This window comes from Aythya ferina (genome assembly GCF_964211825.1).
Source record: "Aythya ferina genome assembly, chromosome: 9".
Lineage (NCBI taxonomy): Eukaryota > Metazoa > Chordata > Aves > Anseriformes > Anatidae > Aythya > Aythya ferina.
This window is the reverse complement of record NC_140305.1, coordinates 11,109,624-11,134,041: the sequence shown is the minus strand read 5'-3', so window position 1 is coordinate 11,134,041 and position 24,418 is coordinate 11,109,624. Positions and strand designations below refer to the sequence as shown.

The 24,418-nt window shown below is 44.3% G+C and overlaps 3 protein-coding genes across 3 annotated transcripts in view; 1 reads left to right on the top strand and 2 right to left on the bottom strand.

Moving 5' to 3' along the window:
- Nucleotides 1-4,139, bottom strand: part of LIMS2 (LIM zinc finger domain containing 2) — a 31,835-nt gene extending 27,696 nt beyond the window's left edge. Inside the window, exon 1 of the mRNA XM_084529859.1 lies at nucleotides 3,989-4,139. Within this exon, the coding sequence (XP_084385985.1) occupies nucleotides 3,989-3,999 (11 nt within the window). The 5' untranslated portion in view covers nucleotides 4,000-4,139. The remainder of the gene's footprint in view (nucleotides 1-3,988) is intronic.
- A 1,324-nt stretch (nucleotides 4,140-5,463) lies between these two features.
- SFT2D3 (SFT2 domain containing 3) lies at nucleotides 5,464-13,158 on the top strand. Its single transcript, XM_084529860.1, has 3 exons — nucleotides 5,464-6,688; nucleotides 9,305-9,393; nucleotides 13,078-13,158. Exon 1 carries the CDS (start codon nucleotides 5,641-5,643, stop codon nucleotides 6,235-6,237), a length of 597 nt encoding a protein of 198 aa, XP_084385986.1. The 5' UTR covers nucleotides 5,464-5,640; the 3' UTR covers nucleotides 6,238-6,688; nucleotides 9,305-9,393; nucleotides 13,078-13,158.
- WDR33 (WD repeat domain 33) overlaps nucleotides 9,558-24,418 on the bottom strand; it is a 67,174-nt gene continuing 52,313 nt past the window's right edge. Inside the window, exons 15-22 of the mRNA XM_084529858.1 lie at nucleotides 23,927-24,079; nucleotides 22,554-23,600; nucleotides 17,789-17,891; nucleotides 17,047-17,509; nucleotides 13,278-13,444; nucleotides 13,055-13,147; nucleotides 12,004-12,189; nucleotides 9,558-10,219 (exon numbers count right to left, since the gene is read on the bottom strand). Coding sequence (XP_084385984.1) covers nucleotides 9,987-10,219; nucleotides 12,004-12,189; nucleotides 13,055-13,147; nucleotides 13,278-13,444; nucleotides 17,047-17,509; nucleotides 17,789-17,891; nucleotides 22,554-23,600; nucleotides 23,927-24,079 — 2,445 coding nt within the window. The 3' untranslated portion in view covers nucleotides 9,558-9,986. The remainder of the gene's footprint in view (nucleotides 10,220-12,003; nucleotides 12,190-13,054; nucleotides 13,148-13,277; nucleotides 13,445-17,046; nucleotides 17,510-17,788; nucleotides 17,892-22,553; nucleotides 23,601-23,926; nucleotides 24,080-24,418) is intronic.

Below are 24,418 nucleotides of genomic sequence, written 5' to 3'. Positions count from 1 at the left end.
TTTCTGTTCTTACTGCTCTGCACATAAATAGGGAAAATGTGAAAATGCGTGGTTTTGGTTTTCTTTCCCTCTTGAAGGATCGCTTTTAAGGGAGAGGGTCAATGACAAAATGTTACAGCAGATTACGTTCTAGGCCAAAGCAGAGCAGAAAGCAGCTAGATTCCTTTTAGGCACTAACAAGCAGTTCTCCTCAGGGAAGCAGCTCCGTGTCCCCAGGAACAGACTATGAGGGATCCTTCAACAAGTTAAAATGCATCTGGAGAGCCTCAGAGAATAGACTTAGCTGGAAAAAATTATAATATTAAAACCACATTTTTTCCAAACCAAAAGTAGAAATGGCTGCTTATAACTCAGATGAGACATCTATTAGTTTGATCCAGGTACTTTCTATCCTGCACAAAGAACCTTTTTTAAATACTACCAACCTTTATACTCTCACCTCCTCCTCATCCATCAAACCTTTTTACTTGCAATTACTTCATAACATGGAGCACAAGCACAGCAGCAGCTCTCTAATGAATTAAAAAGCATCTAGTCAAAAACTGGCTAATTGTAAATAATATACCCTTATTTCTTACCTCAACTGGATTAGGAACAATCAATAAGCATATCTGTAAATGCAGCTGTTCTTCTTTTGTTGACTGCAGGAAGTACATAGGCGTATCCAGATCCCAATTAGACCAAGCATAGTGATGACAAAGATCTCTCACAAAAATAATTATGCCCTGAAACATGCACTAAGGGAAAGTTTTTCCTAGGGCTTTTTATTATCTTTATACTAATTTCCAAAGGCAACACAATACAGCACAGGCATTTTTTTTACCTTTATGTTCCCTAAGCAACAGCACAGCAGTAAAGTCTTAATAAAATTATCTTCAATTCTGTTTTATTTCCTACTTTGAGCATTTGACAATGTTTTGCCCACTGGTCATTCACTGCTCCTCTTTCTTAGGAATGATTCTGTCACAACCAACAAAGAAAACTAGGCAAAACACAGGAGGGAAAGAGGGAAACAAAAAAAAACAGTACTCAAAAAGGCAAAAATTAAGAGATGGAGCAAACACACCAAATCAAGCAAGATTGATTTGAAGCTGTCTTCATGCACTTAGTTGTAATGAAGTACAGTAGCATTTGGTGCTAAAGGCACCAAAAATCATATAAATTGCATTTTATTCACCACTGCAAAATATAGAAAGGTTGCTTAGAAGCACACTGTTTTTATATGTATGTATATAATATATATATACACATTATCTGTACAATCTTATCAATATACATTATCTTTCAGAGTTTATTTCCAAACGTAGTTAAACAATATGTTAGTTAGTAAAATTAATATATATTTCCCTAATTTCTTTTGTCCTATTATCTTTTGATCTTAGTTGGAACAGCTGTGTTCAAACAGAGGCTGTTCTGTTTTTTAAGCTGCCAGCATCCCTTTAAACCACAGACTACTCTTGGAATTAGGGGCTGTAACAGCTACTTTAACATCAAGATACAGGGAAGCAAAACTGCTCTGTCAAGACATGGCATTCAGCTCTAGCATTTGCAAATTCCAGTGATCCGCTCATCAGTGTTCTCTAATAAAACACATACGGGCAATGTAAGCTCACAACAGGATACACATAGTATTTGGATTTCACTTGCTAAATAGTCACTTATTTTTAGTAATTTCATACTATAAATATATAGAAGTACACATCCTTCTTTGTATTTTCTGAAACTACATTTTTCCATAATGCTAGAAATCAGTAAATCAAATTACAGTAGCTACTTAAATTCAGAAGACACACTCTGCAGCTAAAAAGAATGGAACACTTCAAAATAAAAATTGATTTTTCACCTATCTTAATCACTAATAATGCATCAGTAATCACAGTACCTAACGGTGAGTCCCTATTTGTTCCTATTTGACAAGAAAAGTGAAGCGAAAAATAATTACGTCTCAGCCCTGCACTTCCTCCCCACAGTCTTCCTCGCTTTACAGAGCAAAACAAAACAAAATCATCCCCTTTGGTGTGTCAACGGTTTCAAGACTAGAGACACATTGATGTCGTATTCCTGCCTCTGGAAGGTTCCCACTGCTCGATGTTGTGGAGAAGCTCCAGCTGTGAAGCAGTTCATCTCCTTCTGGAACCTCAAAAGCCCTCAACCTCAAAAGCTTCAGAACATGTCAACATACTGTAGGCAGATGTTGAGAACTACCACATAACAAACATCAGACAACGTCTAGCAAGAGCTCAGCTCAGTGACCCACGGGTTGGTCCGAGGAAGCCTGCTCTCCATGCTGAGCTCCTTCCCATGACTTAGGAGTCAGACCTACACTGCTGGACACGGTGCTCACCAAACGGCATCAGTCAGGCAAGGTGCTGAGCCTTGCCAATGCTTCCCAGACACTGAAAACCAAAGGCAGGTTTCGTTTTGCTGAGAAACAGCCAGTCTAAGATGATCGCTCTGTCCTAGGAAATTCACAAGTGTTCATAATTGATGAACTTTCCATTATAAATGTTTTTGAAAACTTTAAGTAACACTTGCATTCATGCAATTGACTTTTCAAAAGCAAAGCCAAGGCCTGTTCACTTTAACAACCCTCTGAAGTACGTTGGAGGGAAAGGAGGCAGAAATCCTGCGTTACTTTGCAGAACTGTGCACTCTACCCTCCCTGCTCAGCTTCCTTGGAACATTCCACCCAGCCTCATGCTTCATGTCAGAGCTTCTTATGAACACAGTAATAATTTCTTATAACTTTAAAAGGCAATTTTCTGAAGAAGCACAGGAGAAAAGATGAGGATTGCTGTGCACAGTCATTTCCCACTGTCCCCTGTAGTTGCGTGACTTCACCCGAGGTGAACATGTCATTCTAAACAGTCCCACACCAAAGCTGTATGGGAATAAAGCAAGTTGGGTTTTCACAGACAACACTTCCCAGGTCCTCCCTTTCTTGTCTCTATTTAGGAGCTGCATGGGTACCATGACCTGTGAACATTTAAGACTCTTCAGCCTTCCTCTAGTTTTGAGAAATTTCTGTGAACTTGTGAATACACACCTATGTGACACATCAGAAGAACAAAAAGTGGTCATTTAGACAGAGAAAAAAAAAATAACCTTAAGACAGGCGGCAAAAACCAAAGTTTTTTAAGCACGTACCACCACCTATCAACAACAATCTGTCATCACAGACAGCAAAAGCAACACTGATCAAAATGATAGATGAGGACAGAACTATTCAGTGCATACTTAGCAACCCACCAAGTAAGAGATACATCAAGTGACTGTAAGCAGCAGCACAATCCAGACATCAAGACTTTACACAAGAGAGCGAGTACTTAGAGACAAACTAACCTGTCTCAGGGCTTCTGGTCACAAATAACAGTGCTTTAGAATCACGGTGACAGCAGGATTCAGGGTGATGACTACCCTTGAAAAACATCCTACTACTGTTGATATTATTTCTTCACGTCTTTCAAGACACTTTACAAAAGCAAGCTTGTTTTCAAACTGCTTCATAATGTCTGGGTTTTATTTTACGGACGGGAAAAGAAGCGATCAGACACTAAAGCACTCGTGCGACCCCTCAGAAGATGCGAGCAAAACGCTGTCCCCGCTGCTTTTCGCGTTTACATCTGTCAATTCAGGGACATTACAGAGCTCCCCAGCGTCAGACAGCGCGGGAGGAGACCCAAACTCCAGATTTAAGGACTGCTCGGACACGTATCCGCGAGGCCAGCCCGAAGCAGAGGTCACGGAGCGCACGGCCACGGGGGCAGCGGCCGGAGGAGCCGCTCGCTGTGCGGCACCGCGGGCTGCCGGGGCCCGAGCCACAGCGGGGCTGAGCCCAGAACCGCTCCGTTCCCGGCCCCGTCCCACCCTCTGCCCTCCCCCGGGCCGGGGCGATCCGCGGCGGGGCCGCCCGGCTCTGCCCCTCCAGCGGGCCGGCCGCCGGCCCTGCGCTCCCGCGGAGCCGCCCCGGGGGCTGCCCCGGCCTTACCTGCCCGTCATGGCGGCGCGCCCGGGGCCCCCAGCCGCTCGGCGGGGCTCGGCTCGGCTCGGCTCGGCCCCGGTCCCGGCCCCGGCCCCGGCGGGCAGCGCAGACCCCGCCCCGGCCCCTGGGCGTGGGCGGCAGCCGCGGCCCCCGGTGACTCAGGGCAGCCCCCCCCGGGCCCCGCGCATATTTTTCCTATAAAGGGAAGAAAAATTGAGCAACGAGGCGGCGGGGCCAGGCCCGCCTCCCGCTCCGGTGCTGGAGGGGGAAGGCAGGCGGCCATGGTCCTGCAGCCGTGACCCGGCGGGCGGTTAGCGCTGGGAGGCCAGGCGGGACATTTTCCCGAGGAAAAAATCCTCCTGCCGGCCGGGAGGGGGGTCCCACACTCGCTGTGCTCGCTTCAGACCCGCCCGGAGGCCACCTGAAACGCAGCGAGGCGGCAGCGATCCCCCGCCGGGACCCCGCTCCGGTGGCACCCAGCCCCTCCTGCCAGGGACCCAGCCGTGTCCTGGGCGCCCCAACAGCTCCGTGTGCTCCGGCGGGGTACCGCGGTGCTAACGGGGCAGGGAGCGGCTGTCCAAGCCTGCTTTAAAGCTTTATCTCGTAAGGCAGCCTGTTGCGATATGACCCACCGTTGCCACAAATATCCTGAGCTTGGGGCTGCTGGTGGGAACTGTGCTCCCTGCGCCTCATGGTGTCCGAACATCCCATTGTTCAGCCCTCCGGTGAACATTTAGAATCATACAGGTTAATCTAGCACTTGGGATTTTTTAATCATAGAATCATAGAATCATAGAATATCCTGAGTTGGAAGGGACCCTTAAGGATCATCAAGTCCAACTCTTGACACCGCACAGGTCTACCCAAAAGTTCAGACCATGTGCCTAAGTGCACAGTCCAATCTCTTCTTAAATTCAGACAGGCTCGGTGCAGTGACCACTTCCCTGGGGAGCCTGTTCCAGTGTGCAACCACCCTCTCTGTGAAGAACCCCCTCCTGACGTCCAGCCTAAATTTCCCCTGCCTCAGCTTAACCCCGTTCCCGCGGGTCCTGTCACCCGCGGGAACGGGGTTATAATGCTTTATTTAAGCAGGTAACGGATTGAGTATTTTTAGTTCTTTGTTTAAAGCAGGGTAATGGACTGAGATCGATGCTCATATTTTAATGGTCGGTTGGAAAACGAGTAAGAGGCAACCTCGTTAATTAACAGCCAACAGTTCAACAGGGGTGTTGGTCTGTGGCTGCGCACACAGACGAGCTCCCAGTCAGCCCGTCCGTTTCTGTCTCCCCCGGTGTAACGGCACCTGAACGCCTCACAGCGGGCAGCGCCCGCCTCCTGGCAGCCCCCCCTGGGGAAACGTGAGGCTGCTGGGGCTGAGCCTGGGGAACCGCGGGGCGGTGCCAGGCTGCTGCCCACCCGCACCGGCCGCCCCCGCGGGGCTCACCGGGCTCGCAGCCGCCTCGAGGGCTCCCCTCCCGCGGCGGCCCCCGAGCGCCGCCGCCGGTGCCGGTGCCGCCTCAGCGCCTGGCAGCACGGCGCAGGCGCGGCCCGCCCCGCCCCGCCGCGGATGGCCGCGATGCGAGCCCGGATGCGGCCGCCGCGTAAGATGGCGGCGGGGCGGGCGGGCGGCGCGCGGTAGCGGCGGGGGCGAGCCGGCCATGGCGGACCTGGGCCAGCAGCTGCGGGACTACCTGGCCCGGCACCAAGCCCCCGGCCCGCCCGCCGCCAGCCCGCAGCAGCAGCAGGAGGAGGAGAAGGAGGAGGAGGCGGCGGCCGGCGGGGCGGGCGGCTGGCCGGGCTGGGGCTGGCCCTGGGCGGCCGAGACGGAGCCGTGCCTGCCGGGGCTGTCGCGCTGGCAGCGGCTGGCGGCGGCCGGGCTGTGCGCGCTGCTGGCCGCCCTCTGCTTCGGGCTGGCCGCGCTGTACGCGCCGCTGCTGCTGCTCCGCGCCCGCAAGTTCGCGCTGCTCTGGTCCCTCGGCTCGCTCTGCGCGCTGGCCGCCGCCGCCCTGCTGCGCGGCCCGGCCCTGCTGCGGCGGCCCAGCCGCGGCTCGGCGCTGTACGCGGCCGCGCTGTGCTGGACGCTGTACGCGGCGCTGGGGCTGCGCAGCGCTCCCCTCACGGCGCTGGGCGCCGCCGCGCAGCTCGGGGCCGCGGCCGCCGCGCTCCTGGACGCGCTGCCCGGGGGCGCCGCCGGCCTGCGCCGCCTCGCAGGGCTCGGGGGCGCCGCGCTGCGCCGCAGGGTGCTGCCGCTGTGAGGAGGAGGAGGAGGAAGGAGGAGGAAGGCTGAAGGAGGACGCCCGCGCCGCTCGCCTCGCCCCCCGCCGGCCCGCCGGGGGCTGCTCGCGGCTCCCACCCCCCCCCCTCCCTCGCCTCACCGCCGAGTCAGCCCCGCAGCCCCGGCCCCCCCCGCGAGTACCGGACCCGCGTGGCTGCTGCGAAGCGTGAGTGAGAGCGGCGGCAGCGGGACGCGGCGGCCCGGCCGCCCCGCGTGGGACTGAGCGGTGCCCCCGCGGACACGGAGCGGGGCTCGGCTCGCAGCCAGCGGCTCTGGCGCTGCCCCCAGCCCGCGCTGAGCCCCGCGGTCCCAACACAAACTCGGTCGCTGCGCAGCGCAGCCGTCAGCCAGCCCGGACCGGTAGTGAACACGAGCACTGCGTGCCCATAAACTGCATAGAGAAAGAAAAGCCGTCTTTAAAATGCCGTCCAGTAAGTGAAACCAACCGTGGTGGGGCTGCGGGTCACGACGCCTAGCCGTAGCTGTGAGGGGAGTCTGGCTTGCATGGCGGTGGGCAAGGGACAGGTGCTAACCTTAGGGCTGCCGTACAGCTGCTGTGAGGTACCAAATACTCGGACCACAAAGGGATAGCTTCGTATTTTAAGACTTTCTTCTGGATATGTTTCTTTTTCACTTTTTCAAACTGGTCAGGAACCGCTTGCTGTCACAGCATGACCTTCAAGAACAGATCTGCTGCTGGTCGGAGCTTGCTTCAGCCAGCATAGCTCTGTGTCAATCCAGAAACCAAGCAGCTGTACAAAGGTGGCTGGTGGTCCCTGGTGAGTGCTTGGTACTTCAGTGCATTGCTGCAGGTAGATGGAGTGCCTGGCCTAACCAACTCCAAGCCCCAGTGGCTGTCTCATTGAGTGTACGTGCCTCACATACAACACAGAGCCAAACACTGCAATACACGTCCGCTATCGCTATGTAGGGTTTAACCTATCAACATAATAGCTGCTCTTAATTAAACCAAAATTGTTAAATGGAAGTACTTAAATGTACATAGATTGTTTTAATAAAACTCTTTGTGTACCAAATGTCAGTATAGACATTCAACTACTGGTCACTTTTTTCCTAAAAATGAAGGTCAGAGCCATTTGGAATAGCATTAAATTAGTTTTCTTACTTTTATAACTCCTAAGCTATAGTATATAAAATTATTCTTATTTCTAACATCAATATCAAAGTAAGTGTTAGACGAGGTGAAGCTGTAAGCAGGTAGAGTGTAAGGATTCTACGTGCAGTGCTGGTGAAAGAACTTCACCTGGAGAGGACAGAAGCATATTCCCATTAAATAATTTCATCCATTTTTCAGCAGTCAGACTGGGAACCTTCTTCTGTCTCCTCTGATATGCTGTGGTCTTCAAGATTTTATATGAAAGCTAGCTAATCCAGTTTTCTCGACTGTTTTTGCACCTTCCATGGCCACAGAATACTTCAAAAATTCTACCTAATTTAAAAAGCTGGCACTCATGAAGAATGTAACACCAAGTACGATAAGTGTTTTCCATTTTGTCTAAATACAGAAACCTGTGTTGCCTGTTACTAGGTACACTCATTTTTTCTTGCAGAGGACTGTAGCTTAATTAAGGGCCAAAAGCTCATCCTCTAAATCAAGTATTCTAACTACTAGCAGAGTCACTTTCAGCTGCGTATGCAAAATACATAGGGCTTATATAAAAAAAAAAAAAAAAAAAAAAAAGGCTTTCTCCTTTGCTGATGATTAAATTGTCAGCATTAATCATCAAAACCTAAAAGCAATCCTAACTTAAAAGTGATCCTACACCAAAAGCAACCACAGCCCCTCTACAGGTAGAGGTAAAAGCAACGTATTTTTTTTTCCCTCAAAGGAAAAACTGTCACATTAGGTGTATCTCAGCTTTTTCCCCAGTCAATTCCTTTCAGATTTCTTTCAGTTAATTACTGTAATTTTCACGTGCCATTTTGCACACTACAAGTTAAAAAATAAGAAAAAAAAAACTAGCCATGACCAAATCAAGAGAACAGCAGTTTAGCATCTACACTTTGATCTATTTAAAAAAGGTAGATCGTAAGGACTTAAGTCAGTCTTTAAAAAAAAAAAAGTGACAGCTGCTGCGTATTGCTAAGTTGTTGCAGTGCCTTTGTCAGCTACGGAGCTACGTTGCCTTATTATCATGAATATTCTAACAGCTTTAAACTAAAAGATGGTAGATTTAGATTAAACATTTGGAAGAAATTCTTTACCATGAGGGCGGTGAGGCACTGTCCCAGGCTGCCCAGAGGAGCTTGTGTTTGTCCTATGCCTGGAGGTGTTTGAGGCCAGGCTGGATGGGGCTGGAGGCAGCCTGGGCTGTGGGCAGGTGGGGTGGAACTAAGTTGTCTTTAGGGTCCCCTCCAACAGAAAACATTCGTTGAAATTCAAGTGGAGAGAGAAAGAAAAAAAAAAGAAAAAAAGCCAAGTAGTGATAGTTTTTGCTATACTTTGTCCTATACTTTTAATTTAGGACCTTTTTGAGAGCTGCCTTTAGAGTATGTCCTTACGTAATAAACTTTTCATTCAGGCTTTAGACATTAAAGGAGCCTAGTGACTGGAGATGATTGATATGAACAGTTTATGGGGAAATTGGAAAGTCGTGGTTGGTAAGCAGCTTTATTATGAAATGTGGGAAATAGAAATAACTTCTGCTCATCTCCCCCCCAGTAAAACTAGAGAACCATATCCTAAAAGTATTTGGAAATGTTAAGATGAAAGCCATCAACTATCAAGGTTTGCACTTCAGTATTTGAATGGATCACTCTGCTGGACACCCGTATCTTTAAGCGATGTATGCTACAGCCACTGTAAAACATATGCATCCATATTAATCAAGCTCCGAAACTTCTTCCCCAATTTCTTTAAGTGTAAAGTGTTTTGCTCCTGCAAACACATGTATTTCACTCACCCAGATGAAGGGTAGAATGACAATACTTGTCATGCTGTCTGTTTTGCTAGTGGGCCAGGTTATAACTCACACTATGTCTATGACAACTTTTTCTAAACGGTGTTCCACGTTTTTCTCTTTCAGGGTGATAGACTAGCAAGCAGCGGTGATTTCCTGTGTTTTGGAATTTTAACGTCAGCACCACTTGTTTTCATAGACAGCTGTGTCTAAAGGTGAAAAAAGTTCTCTATATATGATAAACCAAAAAACTAGGAATAAGCTATTAGTATTTTAAACAGTTGAGATTGCAGGAGGTAGTTCTGTTGTTCCATCTGATACACAAGTTTGCTTAATGATGACACTTTATAGTAATAGGTGAGTAAAGAATCACACAGCGTTGACTTTTTCGTTAATTTTTGCACAAATTACATTCTGTATTCATACAAAAAAACAACATAACTCTTCTGACAAACTGTACATATAGAAACAAGTTTCTGTCTGGAGGTGAACTGAAATCTGTGGAGGTGCTCCATGTCTCAACACTAAAAAAAATTCCAGCTCTTCACAAAACAAAGTAGGTAAAAGAAGGTGAGGAAAACAGGGATGGAGAGGACAAAACAGAAAGCTAGCTGCAATACTGCAGCTAGTAGCAGTTGGCTGATCTAGGAAAAGACCCTTGTTAGGAACTAATTAATGCACATTCAGTTATCCCAGTTAAGAATCCAGGTTTGTGTTGTTGCAGGGTTACTTTCTCTTTGAGTCCATAGTAGCAGTCTATTTAAATATTGTCCAGCAAGGACTGGGTGTGACCCAGTCAAAGCCTCTTCTATCGGCCTCTTCCACCACCCCTAGATGCTCCTCTTCTTGACTGACCAGAGTTCATGTTGTTTCCTCTTCCCCAATTACTTCCACTCCTTCCTCCTCTAGAAGGGTTATTGCCTCCTGCAGGTCCTCCACCAAAAGCTTCATCTCTGTGGAATCCATCATGATGGTCTCCATCTAAAGAATTAGACCTCCCAGATTTTGGCACTCTCTGTGATGGTCCTGAATTGCCACGTCCTAAAAATGAAGCACAATGTTACTGATTTTGAAGTGAAGCCATACGTCTTCTCAGACACACTGTTGCTCTCTGGCGGTACAAACAGTCAGAAACTGAATATAGTTGAGACCTACAGTTTTTTGCCTGCTCCCTCTATCCATTTTTTTCTTAAATAGATTCAGTATCTCCGTGACAGTCCAGAAGATGGACAGCAATCAAACAATTCTTTGGGGATTATAGGAGATTATGTCTGATCTAGTCAGCAAGTACTTAAATAAGTCAGATCAACGATAGTTATAGTGTCCTCAAAACTGCCAGGCATACCTGATTGTTATCCTTCAAGACCATCTGTGGTTCTTTGTATGTGTTTATTGCAAAATATTTTTTTTTTCTCCTAAACACAACATTGCGCTGATGGATCAGTTGAGGGTGGTGGTGAGAACAATGAGTAATGTTACTGTTAGATTCCTTTTTTTTTTTTTTTTCTAGAAATAATGGGAAGATGCTTGATTTTATTACTATGTGTGAATATAAACTACACAAGCTCTTACTGCCAGGAACTTCAGGATTTTCTACTTCTCATAGATCATTTTAGTACTGATATGTAAGTTAAAATCATAATAAAAAAAACAAAAACCAAAAAACTAGGTCATTAGCCCTAAATAACAGAAGCAGTGTTTTCAAAAAATAAATGGTAAAAGTGCTTTATGGACATACATGCTATGGCTAACAGGGAAAACACAACATTCTGTTTTGAAAGGAAAAATGATATAGAGGGAGTTTACCAGTGGAGTTTTACTAAGAACATCTGTGAAGTAATGATGAAACCTGCTGTTAATACAAGATTGGAAATACAGTCCACACAGAGGATTGGCATACACTCTAAACTAGATGAGCTTCAGAACTACAATAACAGAAGCAGGATGACATTGAATGGCATCAAAGGCAAAGCTGTGCAGCAGAGGGCTGACAAAAATGTCAACTATAGGCTGGCAGCTCAACATTTGGAAGCAACTGAGAAGGATCAGGGTTACTAATCACTACAAAACAGTGGGTAATCAATATAAGGACATTATTTAAAAAGATAACGGCAATCAGATTTATAAGAAAAGGGGCTAAGAACTGGTGTGGGGCTAAGATTATTTTGGAAACTGGATACACAGTCATAGGCTATGAACCAGCTCTTAGACTCAAAAGAAAATACTTCGCGGGTTGCAGTAGCTAACTGAAGAAAGTGTCATGTGAATGTTCAGTAATAGTTAAAAAGTCAGATGTGATTATCAGGAGCTATTAGGAAAGAATGGAGGAAATACAATAAAACCAAGTGAACTGAAGAAATTAATGGTTAAACCACATCTTAAATAGTGTGTGCAATTCTTTGTTACCCCATTTGAAAGTGAAAAAGATACAGGCAAGGTAATAAGGATAGCAAAAGATACAGAAAAGCGTTCCAGAGACAAAAGATGAGCAGATCAGGGCTCTGACATGGAGAAGAGCTAGTTCAGGTTGGAAACGTGAAGTTTGATACAGTAAGAGGTGACATTCAGAGATAATAAAGATCAATTAAAATGGAAGACATCAATGAATTAAATTAGTGAATGACAGGCTTCAAACAAGAGAAAAGCAGTATTTTACTTTTTAAAATTTATTTAAGAAAACACTCTGCAATATTAAGTTCCAGAGCTGCATCTCTGTGTGTCGTGTATGTCAAGAGTTTATGCTTCTTAAAAAAAATTCTGAGTGAGACTACTGTTGAAAAATGTGCCAGTGTTACGTAAGGTTTTCAATATAATGGACTTCTTACCTTTGCCCCTCTCCTCTGGGGGTCCACCTGGAGCATCCATTTCTCTGTGGTCAGAGGTCCCTGGTCCATCGTGCCAGGGACGTTTACGTGGTGGCAATGAGGCCATGTCCATGCCCTGGAGCGAAGAAGAACGTTCTCGGTTAGCTGGAGAATGCCCGTCATGAGGAGGATGATCTGGACGAGGACCTGATCATGAGAAAAAACAGGATCATTACATAATGTTCATCTGATCATTATCTCTCATTTTCAGAGGCAGTCATATAAACGTACACACTTTCCATGCTATAGGGCACAAAATTTTGAGTTAGAATTGCATAAAGCTTCCCCCACCTGCTAAAAAGGCAAACAAGCAAACACTGGATGAGTAAAAGTTGCAAGAAATCTAAAGATAAGAAAGTTTTAAAAGATGATGAGGAAGAAAGAAGTGAAGGATTTAAAGCTTTCTTTTCAGTATATTTTCATGCATTTTAAAGATGATCACAAGTTCCTTTCATGATTCACGTGTCACTTGTGCTCACTTTTTCCATGACGTTCTAAATTTCAGTTTTGACCCTATATGTAATTATATACGTTCCTTTAGTAACACAAATATTAGTATCAATATGCTGTCACATGTTGCAGCTAAAAACATTATTTTTGCAAACAATAAAGACGATGGCATCAAAGTGAAAGATTCCTATTGGCATTAGTATATATATCAAAAATCTACAAGTTATGCCGCAGTCACCCACAGGTGAAAAACAACATGCAGCTTTGGACCGTATAAGATTTCAACTTAAGATTTTAAAACCACAAACATTTTTTATTCAGTGAGACTGCTGCATTTAGTGACAGTAAAATTGTGGACGGTTAAGTGGTTTCTAAAGTTAGAAGTCCAAGGAACTACCTTTTGTTTCTCTGGTGATAAAAGACTAACAGTGAGCATAAGAAATACAGGCAAAATAGTGACATTTTTCTTGAAGTGATTATGTTTTAGAAGTCCAGTCTATTATTAGAAGCAAACCTCAACTTTTTTTTTTTAATATATATATATATTTTATTATTTTTTTACCTGGTTCTCTGTTTCCATCCCAGGATTCTGGTTTCCGCCCACCTTCAAAGCGTGGAAATTCATCAGGAGTAGGAAGTAGACCCTTCCGGCCCCCTGAGCAGTAAGAGATGCAGGGAACAAGAATGAGAAGAGACATCGTATTAATGAAACTACTGCAATTTGCCCAAGAAATGTCTTTGGTTCCTTATCCTTGTATCTCAGTGTGGAAAAATGTTCCCCTCACCTCTGAGTGCACCACGACCTCGCCCCCGAACACCATGGTCCCTTCCTCTTGAGTTTTCATCTGGAGAGTCAAAAGTGTCATCTGGCCCAAAATCTTCAGGACCAGGAAAGCCATCTCTCCCCCTGGGTCCCCGGCCCTCATGTCTTGAGGGTCCTCCTCTTCTGAAGCTACAAGAAAGAACATGGTACAAAGGTGGTTTATAGGCAGAATTTACATGGATAATCTTGAGACAGCTTCAGCTTAATAATCCTCTTCTGAACTGTTTCACTTAATACTTATAGCACCATACAATCATTCAAATAGGATTTGTGGGTGGAAAAGTGCTTATTTTCTGCCCTTGAGAACTTTGTTTTAATATTTTTCCTCATTTTCTTCTGCTGTGTCGTTTTTTTCACACAAGAAAAAATACTGTCAAATATATTGCATTAATTTAATGAAAAGGGAAACAAAAAATCACTGAGTGATGATAGATATAAGGTAAGGTAAGGAAAAAGACAAGTGAATTTCCCTTAGCTGTGATGGTCTTACTTTCCCTTCCCTTTTAATGATAAAAACAAAGTGAAAAAATGCAAGCAATGAGAGTCAAGGCTACAGTGAACATTCCAGCATAAATTCCTGTCGATTTTGGACTCTTGCTAGAACACTATCTTATTCATCCCATTCTTTGAGGATTTTTTTTTAAGTTTACAGATTCAGGAAATGATTCTAGACTGTACTTGGCTCTGTAGGAATGCTGATCGCTGAGCAGTGTGCACAGTGGCCTTTACAACCTCAAGAGCAGCTTATCCAACCGCAATAACGAATAATTTTGTTTTGCAAAATGTAGTTATGAGCCTGAAGTCAGTAATATCCTTCTTGTAAGTACCATGGCATCTTCAGTAATTTGATAGGACTGGGTTCTGCGTCTCATCTGAAATCAGTATAGTTCCTCCAGTATCACACTGGGGCTTTAAACACAGACCTTCAGAGAGGAGAACGGTTCCTTCTTAACTGTCAGTGCCACTTCAGGTAAGCCTACAGATGGCTGCATGAATGCCAGCAGGTCTGGTTTTTACAGTACCAGTTTAAACACTTGTAGTGCTTGTCAGACTGCATACATGCTCTGTGTATTACTGCGACTCCAGAGGTGCGCAGTACCACCAGCTGGTAGGGCTCTCTCAGGTTACAGCTCAGCTCCTACAATTTCTGTGCGAGCACAGGGGGATGTTTAGGTGGTGTAGGCACAGTGGTTTGGGAGTCCTCACAGTGCGTTCCCACTCTGCTCCTGCCCACCCCTCAGTGACAGCAGTGATAATGCTGAGCTCTCTCTTTCCCCGTTCACACTGATGCCGCCCCCCACCTCCCCTCTTCTCCCAGTTCCACACTGGCCAAACTGCAGCACCATAATATTCAGGTGGTCGTGGCTTTGTGCAGCATCCCCTTCCCCAGCTCATTAACGACACAGTGCATCCTATTACAAGCAAAACTTTAGATACTTTTATTTAGAATTTTAACAACATTAACCTTTTAATTACAAATTTAAATATTTTAACAGTAGTCATAACACAATACAATATTTTTAAACTTTTACATTTTTTTAATTAAAAACAATAGGTCTGTCTCCACCTCCCAGAAAACAAACACAATACAGAAAGGAGGCTGCTGTGCCTGTACAGCAACAGTGGATGGAGGGAGTGCTGTATATGGACAATGAACCATTTTACATTAACCTGGATTATTTGTGAAAACAAACTGAACAGTTTCAGGTACAAATGGTTCAAATAACCACATAGCAATGTTGTTTAGCCTTGAAACAGCACAGTCCTCTAGATACTCTTTAGAGGGTCTCCCATTTTTAATACTGACTTGGTGTGATTCTGCTTAGCTTGTAAGTTACCAAGATTTGCAACACGAGGTCCCATGGCTACCAGGAATAGGGCCTTGCCTTTTATTTCCAGGCAACCTCATGGACAAAGTTTAGCTCTGAAATCTATCATGCCTATGCCTGACATAGCCACAGCTCCTAATATTGTGTTTTGTATCTCCTTTTTCACTTTTTCATATCAGTCACATGTAAAACCCTGCCTTGTATAGGGCTCAGTTCCTGTTTGACTGCTCTCAGATCTTCTTCCTTGAGGCCTAGGACCTTAATGTACAGAGCTATACACTGCAGATTAGCAGGCAGGAAGAGGCAGGTCTCTGCGGTAGAAGCATCGTGTTGATAGGCACAGGTAGAGTAAGAACAGGACAGGGATGAAAAGGACGGGAAATTAGAGAGAAACACACATACATACACTTCCCTCTCATGCTTGATCAAACCAATTACAATCTAAATTCCAAACCAAGTCAGCTAAGTGAGTAGTTGGGGTTCTTAGGTTCACTTGAGCATCTGCAGTAAATGGCATCTAATTCACCTTCACTCAGATGAATTCGTTAAGCTTGTAAGCACAATAAGCCTTTTATAGCCCTGTGCTGACTCTCTTTAAACTAAATGGTCTGTACCAAACACTTGCACTGTGACAAACAGACTCTTGTTAGTTCAGAAGTCAGATTCACAGGTCAAAAACATTCCTGGACTCTCTTCCTGAAACCTTTTTAAAATCAGGATAATAAAAAAAATACTTCCCAGTCCCTACACATTTCCAATATAAGATCCAAAAGTCTCTACTGAGCTTCTAAAAATGTTGTCTGCTATGTCTTTTAGAATTATATAATGCAGACCATTCAGCTTGGATTCTATTTTAACTTTTGTTTTTTAAATGGCTTTAATTGTTACCTTCTTTTAGTTACTGTTCATTTCTTTTCATACTCTTCACACAAAAGGAAGGTACATCTTTACAGAGCTAGGTAGAAAATAGCTAAAAGAAGAGCTGTATAGATGCAAAGTAAAAGGAATGTAAGAAAATGATTAAAAAGGCAACTAAAACACACAAAATTCACATTATGTGGAGACCACAATATATTTGTACAAGTACACATTTTTATACACGTGGAGTTGGTGGTCAGTGAGAGGCTTAGACCTGGGAGGCCAAATTTAACTCCGTTAAACTAGCATAAATCTGGAGCAATTTCAATGACAGGTAATCTTGCCAGCTGAGTAATTCCTCCATATTTACAGTAATAACTAGAAGCAAAGTCATCCCTTTGTGATTTATTTGGAAATTGCGAGCAATGACATGGACATTGCTATAAACTAGATTATTTTTGAGTTCTTCGTTTGGCATTAAGAAATCAGTCAGAAAGAGAAATAAAATACCTACAAGCAAAAACATGAGAAAATAGTCTCAACAGTCCAACAGATGCTGTAGCTCTGCCCCTTATATTTGATAGTAGGATCACTGTTCCTGCTCCTTACAAGTATATTACATCTCATTCTACAGTCTCCACAGTCATCCTGTGGTTTGTGACTGGAGACAAGTCTCAAATTCCACTTCTAGTGTTCAAAAGTCTGTCACTTTAACCTTCAAGTTTCCTCTCAATTTTCATCAAAACGATCTCAAATCTTCATCCTGTGTCACTGGATCTTCTCTACAAATTTCCTCCCTTCTCTTTACTTACTGTTTACAGACACGGAAGCTGCTGTGTACAATGACCATTTTTCAAGTTTTCTTCTATTACTGAATGATTTTATGGACTCTATACTCAGGTATATTAGAGTTTTCATTTCCTTATTGGTTTCCAGTTTATAAATCTGAAACAGATAGACTCCTTAATGACAAGGAAACCAGGAAAAAAAAGAATTCCCTCCATTCACCCCTTACCCAAAAACAATGAGTTGACATATCCTTACCTCTCATCTCGTCTTCCTCGGAACCGTGCATCCTCAGGATCCCGTGGATATCTATCATCTGAAGGTCTCCTTCCTTCCCAAGCACCAGGAGGGCCACGGTTTGAACCCCCTCCTTCAAATTCCCTGTGATCAGGAGGAAAGGGAGGCCCAGGTCCACCTCGTCTCCATTTCTCATCTTGCAATGGTGGGCCTCCTCTCCCCTCAAATTCCCGTAATCGATGGCCAAATCTCTTATCTGGATGGAAGTCGTCACGGAAGTCATCTGGTCGATCAAAGTCATCATGGAAATCTGGGTGAGGTCCTCGTCTATCTGGCATGCCCCTGCTGTCTCTACCATCACCCCACTCCTGGCCACCTCGAAACAACCCTCTCTCAGGCCCATGATCAGGACCACCACTGTTCTGGTCGTGCCTTCTATCTGAGAGAGGGCCCATGTGATGGTTTGGTGGACCACGGGAGTCACCTTGAGGGAAAAAATCATAGCAGATTTCTGTAATGTTTTCTAAAAATGCTCTAGGATGCTCTAGTTTGTACAGTTCTAGAAAGCATACACCACACATTTCACATTAAACAATTTTTGGGGAAAAACTTTTCCTCTGTATTCCAGCCCAAGCCTACGGAAGCTTCCCTCTCAGCAAAGGCCCTTTGTTCTGCTGCACCCTTTTCTATCTAGAGGCGCTGCACTTCAACAGCTTCCTTTTGGAGAATTACTCACAGAAGAACAGACAACGTATTTAATTACCTTTATTGAGACCAGGTCCTTGGTTGTGAGGGCCGAGACGACCTTGTCCTCCCTGCTGCCCCAGTCCTGGTATCAGTGGTGGAGGACCTGGGTTCTGCCCGTCCTATTAGCATATAACAGGAGAAGCCATATGAATTAGCATGCATGAGCATTTTTGCTTTTAAGCATTTCCTAAGGGGGTAAGCCAAATTTATTTGCTTAAACAAAGACCACATTTTCTTACAATAGGAACAGCTGATTTCCCAGTGGTTTCAGCCTCATTTTTCAGAGGCTCACATCACTAACACTTTTCCTTCCCTGTCTGAGCAGCATACATAATTTTATAGAAAATTTAGCATTTCAAAGACTAACTTTTTATCCATGACAACCAAAGATGATAAAAGCTCACGTTTTATCTGCCTGTTCAAAAAGACAAGGGAACTGTGTATATTTGTTTGAAAAATACAAGTACTGTTTTTTACGCTGTTATAAAGCTACATGGACCAGAAGCTTGCTTTGGAAATGAACAAAAAAAAATGGAACAATAATAAGAATATTAGCAATGTTGGGGTGGGGGAATAACCACCAACTACTGCTGGTGGTATCAGAGAATCTCTGTTCTAAACTTGTGTAAATGCTTAACATGGAAATACATGAGTTTAATTTTTAACGTGGTGGTCCATTTTGTTTTTCCTGATTCTAAAGTTAAAATCAAAAGAAAAGTATTAAAACCCTTAGGATGCTTGGCTAAGCACAACGAGACAAGTTGTTAATGGGTTATTAAGCAATGGCAGGTCTAAAAGCAGAAGCTGCAGTCACCTGCTATTCTCAGGCACAAACACAGTAAGCAGAGGTTTGTGAAACTTTCAGCATCCCAAAGAAAAACTAAAGTAGATGTAAAGCCTTTGGTTATTTTTATCTTCTTTTTTTGTTTGTGGATTTTGAAGGATAAGGTAATGTTCTTTAAATTCCACCACTGTAACGGACCCCTGAAACATTTCTCTGCAGGTACCAAATTACGCTGGACCCAATATGAAAACATGGCTGGGAAACAACATGGTTGAACTGTCTCATTCTGCCTTTCAGCAGGAAAGGCCAGATAAAAAGTCGACACCTGGGGACTGTATTTGACTGAAACTAGAAAGGGGCATGTACACAACTTACTGCCCAGCAATATTATCCAACAATAAAAATGTATCACTGAACAAGACAGTTGAAATGTGCACGATTGGTACACAAAACCTTTTATGTTGATATCACCAAAAAAAAAATCCCCCCTAAATCACATACAAGAGAACCCTAAACACAGAGTATTTTTTCCTAAAACATTTCAAGTGAGAGATTTAGACTTGGCCTTCATTTTGGCTGGTAAAAACCTTCCAGATGCAGGCCGTTTGCAAATACACTGACAACTACACTTCCTTGTTGTAATTGTACTGATTCAGCTCTCCAGGAATCAAAGTTAAATGATTTTCATGGTCTGAGCCTACTTTTGAGTAATGCTGCTATTTGGGTGTATTTTTGTGTGCTGCAGAGTAGCAGGAAGATCATTTGAGCATTTTTCCCATCATAGCTTGAAATGCCGTTTTTATACACTGTTTTTATATTCTTAAACTTTTATATTGAACTGCAGTATAGGTGACCAAAAGCACACAAACATGTACTACAAACATCACCTTTGCATTGAGTATTTTTGTAATGCATTTTGGGGGGGAAAAAAAAAGGCTTGTTTCCAATGTTTATTAAAGAAAAAAGCACACAACTTTCCTAGGGAATGAATGACAACTTGAGTCCAGAACAAATAAAATGTCTGCCTAGGAAAGATCCAGCTCTCACGGGGCTTCTGCCATTCCTGACCAAAACCTTGCTGGAGTTTTATAATTTCTGATGTATTTAACATACGTTAACTAACAATAAAGTCTTGAACTTCTTAAACTTAAACTGTCACTGTTTAACCAAATCATTATTTCTTAGTACTCGCTACATGAAGTTCACTAGCGTTTGCCAAAACCCTCTATTCCAAGCAAACTATGCTTTGATGAGATAGGCAGGACCGTCACAATGCATTTTTACATGCTTTTAATTTTAAAATACATTATGGGTCCCAAAATTGTTACGGAAAACTAACTTGCACAGCTCGGAAGGACGGATTACATCCAGAGCTGCCACCAGCCCCTGGAAGCGGCCGTGTTTGAGCTGCCTCCTGCTGCTGCACAGCCTGATCAGGGCTCCCTGGGGCGTGCTGAGGTTCTGCACAGTGCAGGTAAGCTGGAGAAGCAAACAAAACTCTTCCACCTTACTGGCTTGTCTGGCCTCTGCGTGCAAAGAGCACAGCCACTTCATGATATCTATCTGTAGTAGTTAAACGTATGTGCCCAAGGGGAAGAGAATGTTTTGTATTGATCCAAAGAAAAAAAAATGCATTTCAACTAAAACACAAGTTCCCAAAGTTTTCCACTATGTAGACGAGACTCACCTAAGCAGCAAGCGAGATGCACGTCTAACCAGAAGGATTAGATACCGGACAATCGACTATTCTGAATTAGCAATAGCAAAAAAAAAGGCTCCAAAGTACTTCTGCCAAACTGGCAACATTCTGTATTTATCCGTCTGCATTTCAGTACCAACGTGCCTGTCTCCAGAACACAATTTTGCCATATCTCAGTCAATTTCCTTCTCAACCAGCTTTCTGTTCCATTAGGTATTTGCAGAAAGTAGCAGATTCCACGTTCAGGAAGAGATGTGCATCTCGCCTATACATCTGCAGTAAACCTCTGCAGGTAACGGTGCTATCTTATCCAGAGATTAACCTTTACAAATACACAGTATTAATTTCACAAACCCTCGATGAAGCAAATAAATATTCCTACTCTGCTGTTATTGCAAAGGAAGGTCAGTAGTTTGTACAAATTTACAGAAGAGAAATATCAAATTTAGGACCAAAAAAAAAGTCAAAGTTTACTGTTAAAGATTTCCAAGGTAGGGAACTACCATTATAGTCATATTACGCAGAAGCAAACAAGACCAAAACCTGACAGGAACATTATGAATTTTAAAATCTGTTCATTTATAAAGACATTAGCTTCCTAAAGCTAACAGGAAGGAAAAAATGGTCAACTTTTTTTTTTTAGTATTAAGACTTCCAGAGAGCAGTATTTAGTGAAAATAACTGTTCATCTGTCACAAGCAACTTCCTGAATTCTGACCCAAGTGTTAACAGCAGGGTCAGACGAGGACAGCCCAACACATGCATGTAAACACACACATGCTCAGTAAGGATTTTTAGATAGAGAAATTAGTCCCCTTAGGATACCAGCAAAACCCACAACTGGTAGCATGCATTAAATGAGTAATACTTGTGGGACCAATTCCTGTTCTCTTAACTTGGATGTTTCTGAAACCTCAGTGACACATTTACAGATGTCCCCAGGAAGTTATTGCTGATACGTAAGAAAAAATACTCAAGTGAATAGACAATTTGTAGGCTACTCTGATCTCTGAAGTCTAACCACTGACAAAGTTCATTTCAATGTCATCACACATTATTGTGATTGGTGCTGGACTCCACACAAAGTATATCCATATCTGTCCAAAGCTTTAGCTAGAAACCGTTCAGTACAAGTCTAAGAGTTATTTTTGTTTAAAAAAAAATCCACATTACTTAAAGTCGTATAAGTAGATTTGTTTCCCAAACATCCCCTTCAAAATTCACCTTAAAGCTGAAGATAAACAAGAAGTTTTAAGTACAAAACCAGCGCCATGATAACAGGGAACTTGTAAGGAGCAGTAAGTACAGTAAGCTCTCTGTATCTCTGGTGATTACGAGATGGAAGAACCCCGTAATAACAGTGCTGAAGAGGGCACAGCAGGTTACACCTGACGGCACCTGACGGGCTGGTGCTGAACCAGACTTAATCCCTGAAAATGTGATCGGTGCCTGTACAAACAACACTCTCCAGTATGCCAGGTGAGCCGAGTGCAGGTACACTGCGGAGCTGCTGAGCCCTGCAGGAGCTGAGTGCCGTGGCAGCACCACGCAGGGCCACCTGATGGCCGGCACAGTAGCTCCAGCCCAGCGCCCACCCCACCAACCCGCTGGTCCTACCCAGCCCTGCCCAATACCCGTGCCCCCTCCTTGCATTCTGTAGCACGTGGTGCAGTAACAAGCTCAGGTACGCAGAGCCCATCTCTTAACTCGTGGCCCAGAAGGTATAAAGGTGGCGAAACAATTTCTACACCGGTGTAGGAAGCAGGATAGTTATGCTCCTGTGCATTTAGTTTCAACTGGAAAGCTCAACCAGACCTACGCTGATTCCAGGTGTGTCAGCATCTATGGTAAATTCATCCCATAGTTTTGATAAAGTACTCTGGGACAACTCAGACTCAACAGTAATTTGTTTTAATTAACACATTTCTTATATTCAGTTTGCTTAAATTCAACTTTTCTTAGTGCTTACCTACATCCCTAGGAAATTCCACATTTAAGACAATTTAGTGTCCTTAAACTAAAAAGTCTGGAGTTTCTCTTATGGTTACATTTTTCCTAACAGATTCTGATTTCTCTATCAGCATTTCTACTAATCCTTTTCTCCCGTTACTCCTGCTGTTTCCAAGCTCCATAACTTTTTTCATCATCATTTAGATTCTCCTGAGGCGGACCTTGTTAAACGGATCTTGTAAATCCATTTAACCTCCAGACCTTCTGCTCCTGCTCAGCATTTGTACCACGTGACATTATCATTCCCACACTCTGAACACTCTCCTTGTTATACAGATTGACACATACCTGATTAAACGGGGGACGAGGCCCGTCACCCAACAGAGGCGTTTTCTGCTGCTGGAAAGGCAGAGGGCCCTGGGAAGGGTGCGGCCCCCTTGAAGGATTCGGCTGTCCCTGAGGTCCTTGCATGTTTCCTTGAGGCCCTACTAAAGAGCCTTGTGGAGGTCCCTGCTGGCCTTGTGGACCTGGTGGCCCACGCAATTCTTGTGGCGGTCCTAACATTGTACCTTGAGGCGGGGGTCCCTGTAGGCCCCTCATCTCCTGGGGACCATGTCCTAGTAAACCACTTTGCATATGGCCTCTCATTTCTTGCGGATGACCCATCATCATCCCTTGTGGAGAAGGTCCTTGGTTATCTCTGGGTCCTGGTGGACCCTGCATCCCTCTTGGATTAAGTCCCATCAGAGGCCCTTGTGATATAGGACCCTGCATCCCTTGAGATCCTGGAGCTCCTTGCATGCCATGAGGAAGAGGTCCTTGCATTCCTCGGGGACCAGGTGGCCCTTGCAATCCTTGACCACCAGGTGGACCTTGAGGACCCAGGTGACCTTGTGGGCCAGGTGGACCTTGCGGTCCTAAATGAGTCTGAGACCCAGGTAGGCCCTGTGGTCCTAAGTGGCCTTGTGGACCAGCATTACCCTGTGGACCTGGAGGCCCCATTGGCCCATGAGGGCCAGGATGTCTCTGCATTCCTTGATGTCCATGTAAATCCTGAGGCCGTGGCATTCCTTGTGGAGGCCCCTGGGGGCCTGGAGGTCCTTGTGGTCCCATGAACCCTTGAGGACCTGCAGATCCTTGATGTAATGGAGGACCCTGAGGTCCCATTTGTCCTTGGGGTCCTGGAGGCCTGAATTGTCCTTGTGGACCAGGAGGTCCCATTTGAGGCATATTCATTGGCATCTGCTGAGGTGGAAGGGGCTGCTGAAATCCTTGAGGCATCTGTGACATTGGGCCTTGCCCTGGAAAAGGCTGGGGTCCATGAAGAGAACCTCCTGGAGGTGGTGGCTGCACTTGCTCAGCTTGTTTTTGCGCAAGTCTCTCAATCTTCAATTGCTGTCCAAAAAAGAAAAAGAGACACAGAAAATCAACTAAGCACAGAAAAACATGAAACAACTAAAAATCAGAAGCAGCTATCTCGTCCTCAGGAGTTTGGAAAGATTTAGTACTGTCCTCTTAATTAACAGAAATACAACTACAGAATCATAAACAGGTATAACTAACTGAAAAGTGGAAACCTTACTGGTGGCATCATAGCATCGTGCACTGAATCCAATTCTCATTCAATTAGACGCATTTGAGAAAACGTGAAAACAAGACTGCAAAAGCAAGCTACACACTTAGTGCTGAGCTCCAATGAATAACTGGCTTTACGTACTTACCTCCAAAAGTTGTGGGTTTGTGTACTGAAGTGCTGCCATTTCCTGTTCAATCTCTGCCTGCGTCTTCTTTTTCTCTTCCAGCTTAATATCTTCCTTTCTATCATTCAGTGGCTCAGGTGGGGGAGGCAAAGGAACTTTATTCTGCATCCATGCCTACGCAGAATAAGTAAACTTAATACTAAGGAATGCTACACGTGTAATATAATGTAACACTGCACTGGGAAAAGGTATGCCAGAATGCTGAACATTATGGATATCCAGAAGTTGAAGATTAGGCTGAATAAAACACCCATATCTTATAAACTTTTAAGGTACAGATACAGGGTATTTAACAAAATATTTTATCGTTAAATAATAATTTAACTAATGCGGCAAATTATTTTGCACTGGATGTTGATACAAGAGATGATGTCAGAAATCCAAACACTCCAACAGCCACAAACTTTTTGAAGCTGGGATTATAAGTGGTTCCAGTGTTTGTTGTTTATCAGT

Bases quoted from the DNA above. Each gene is read 5' to 3' on its own strand.
- SFT2D3 (XM_084529860.1), top strand. From the start codon at position 5,641: ATGGCGGACCTGGGCCAGCAGCTGCGGGACTACCTGGCCCGGCACCAA.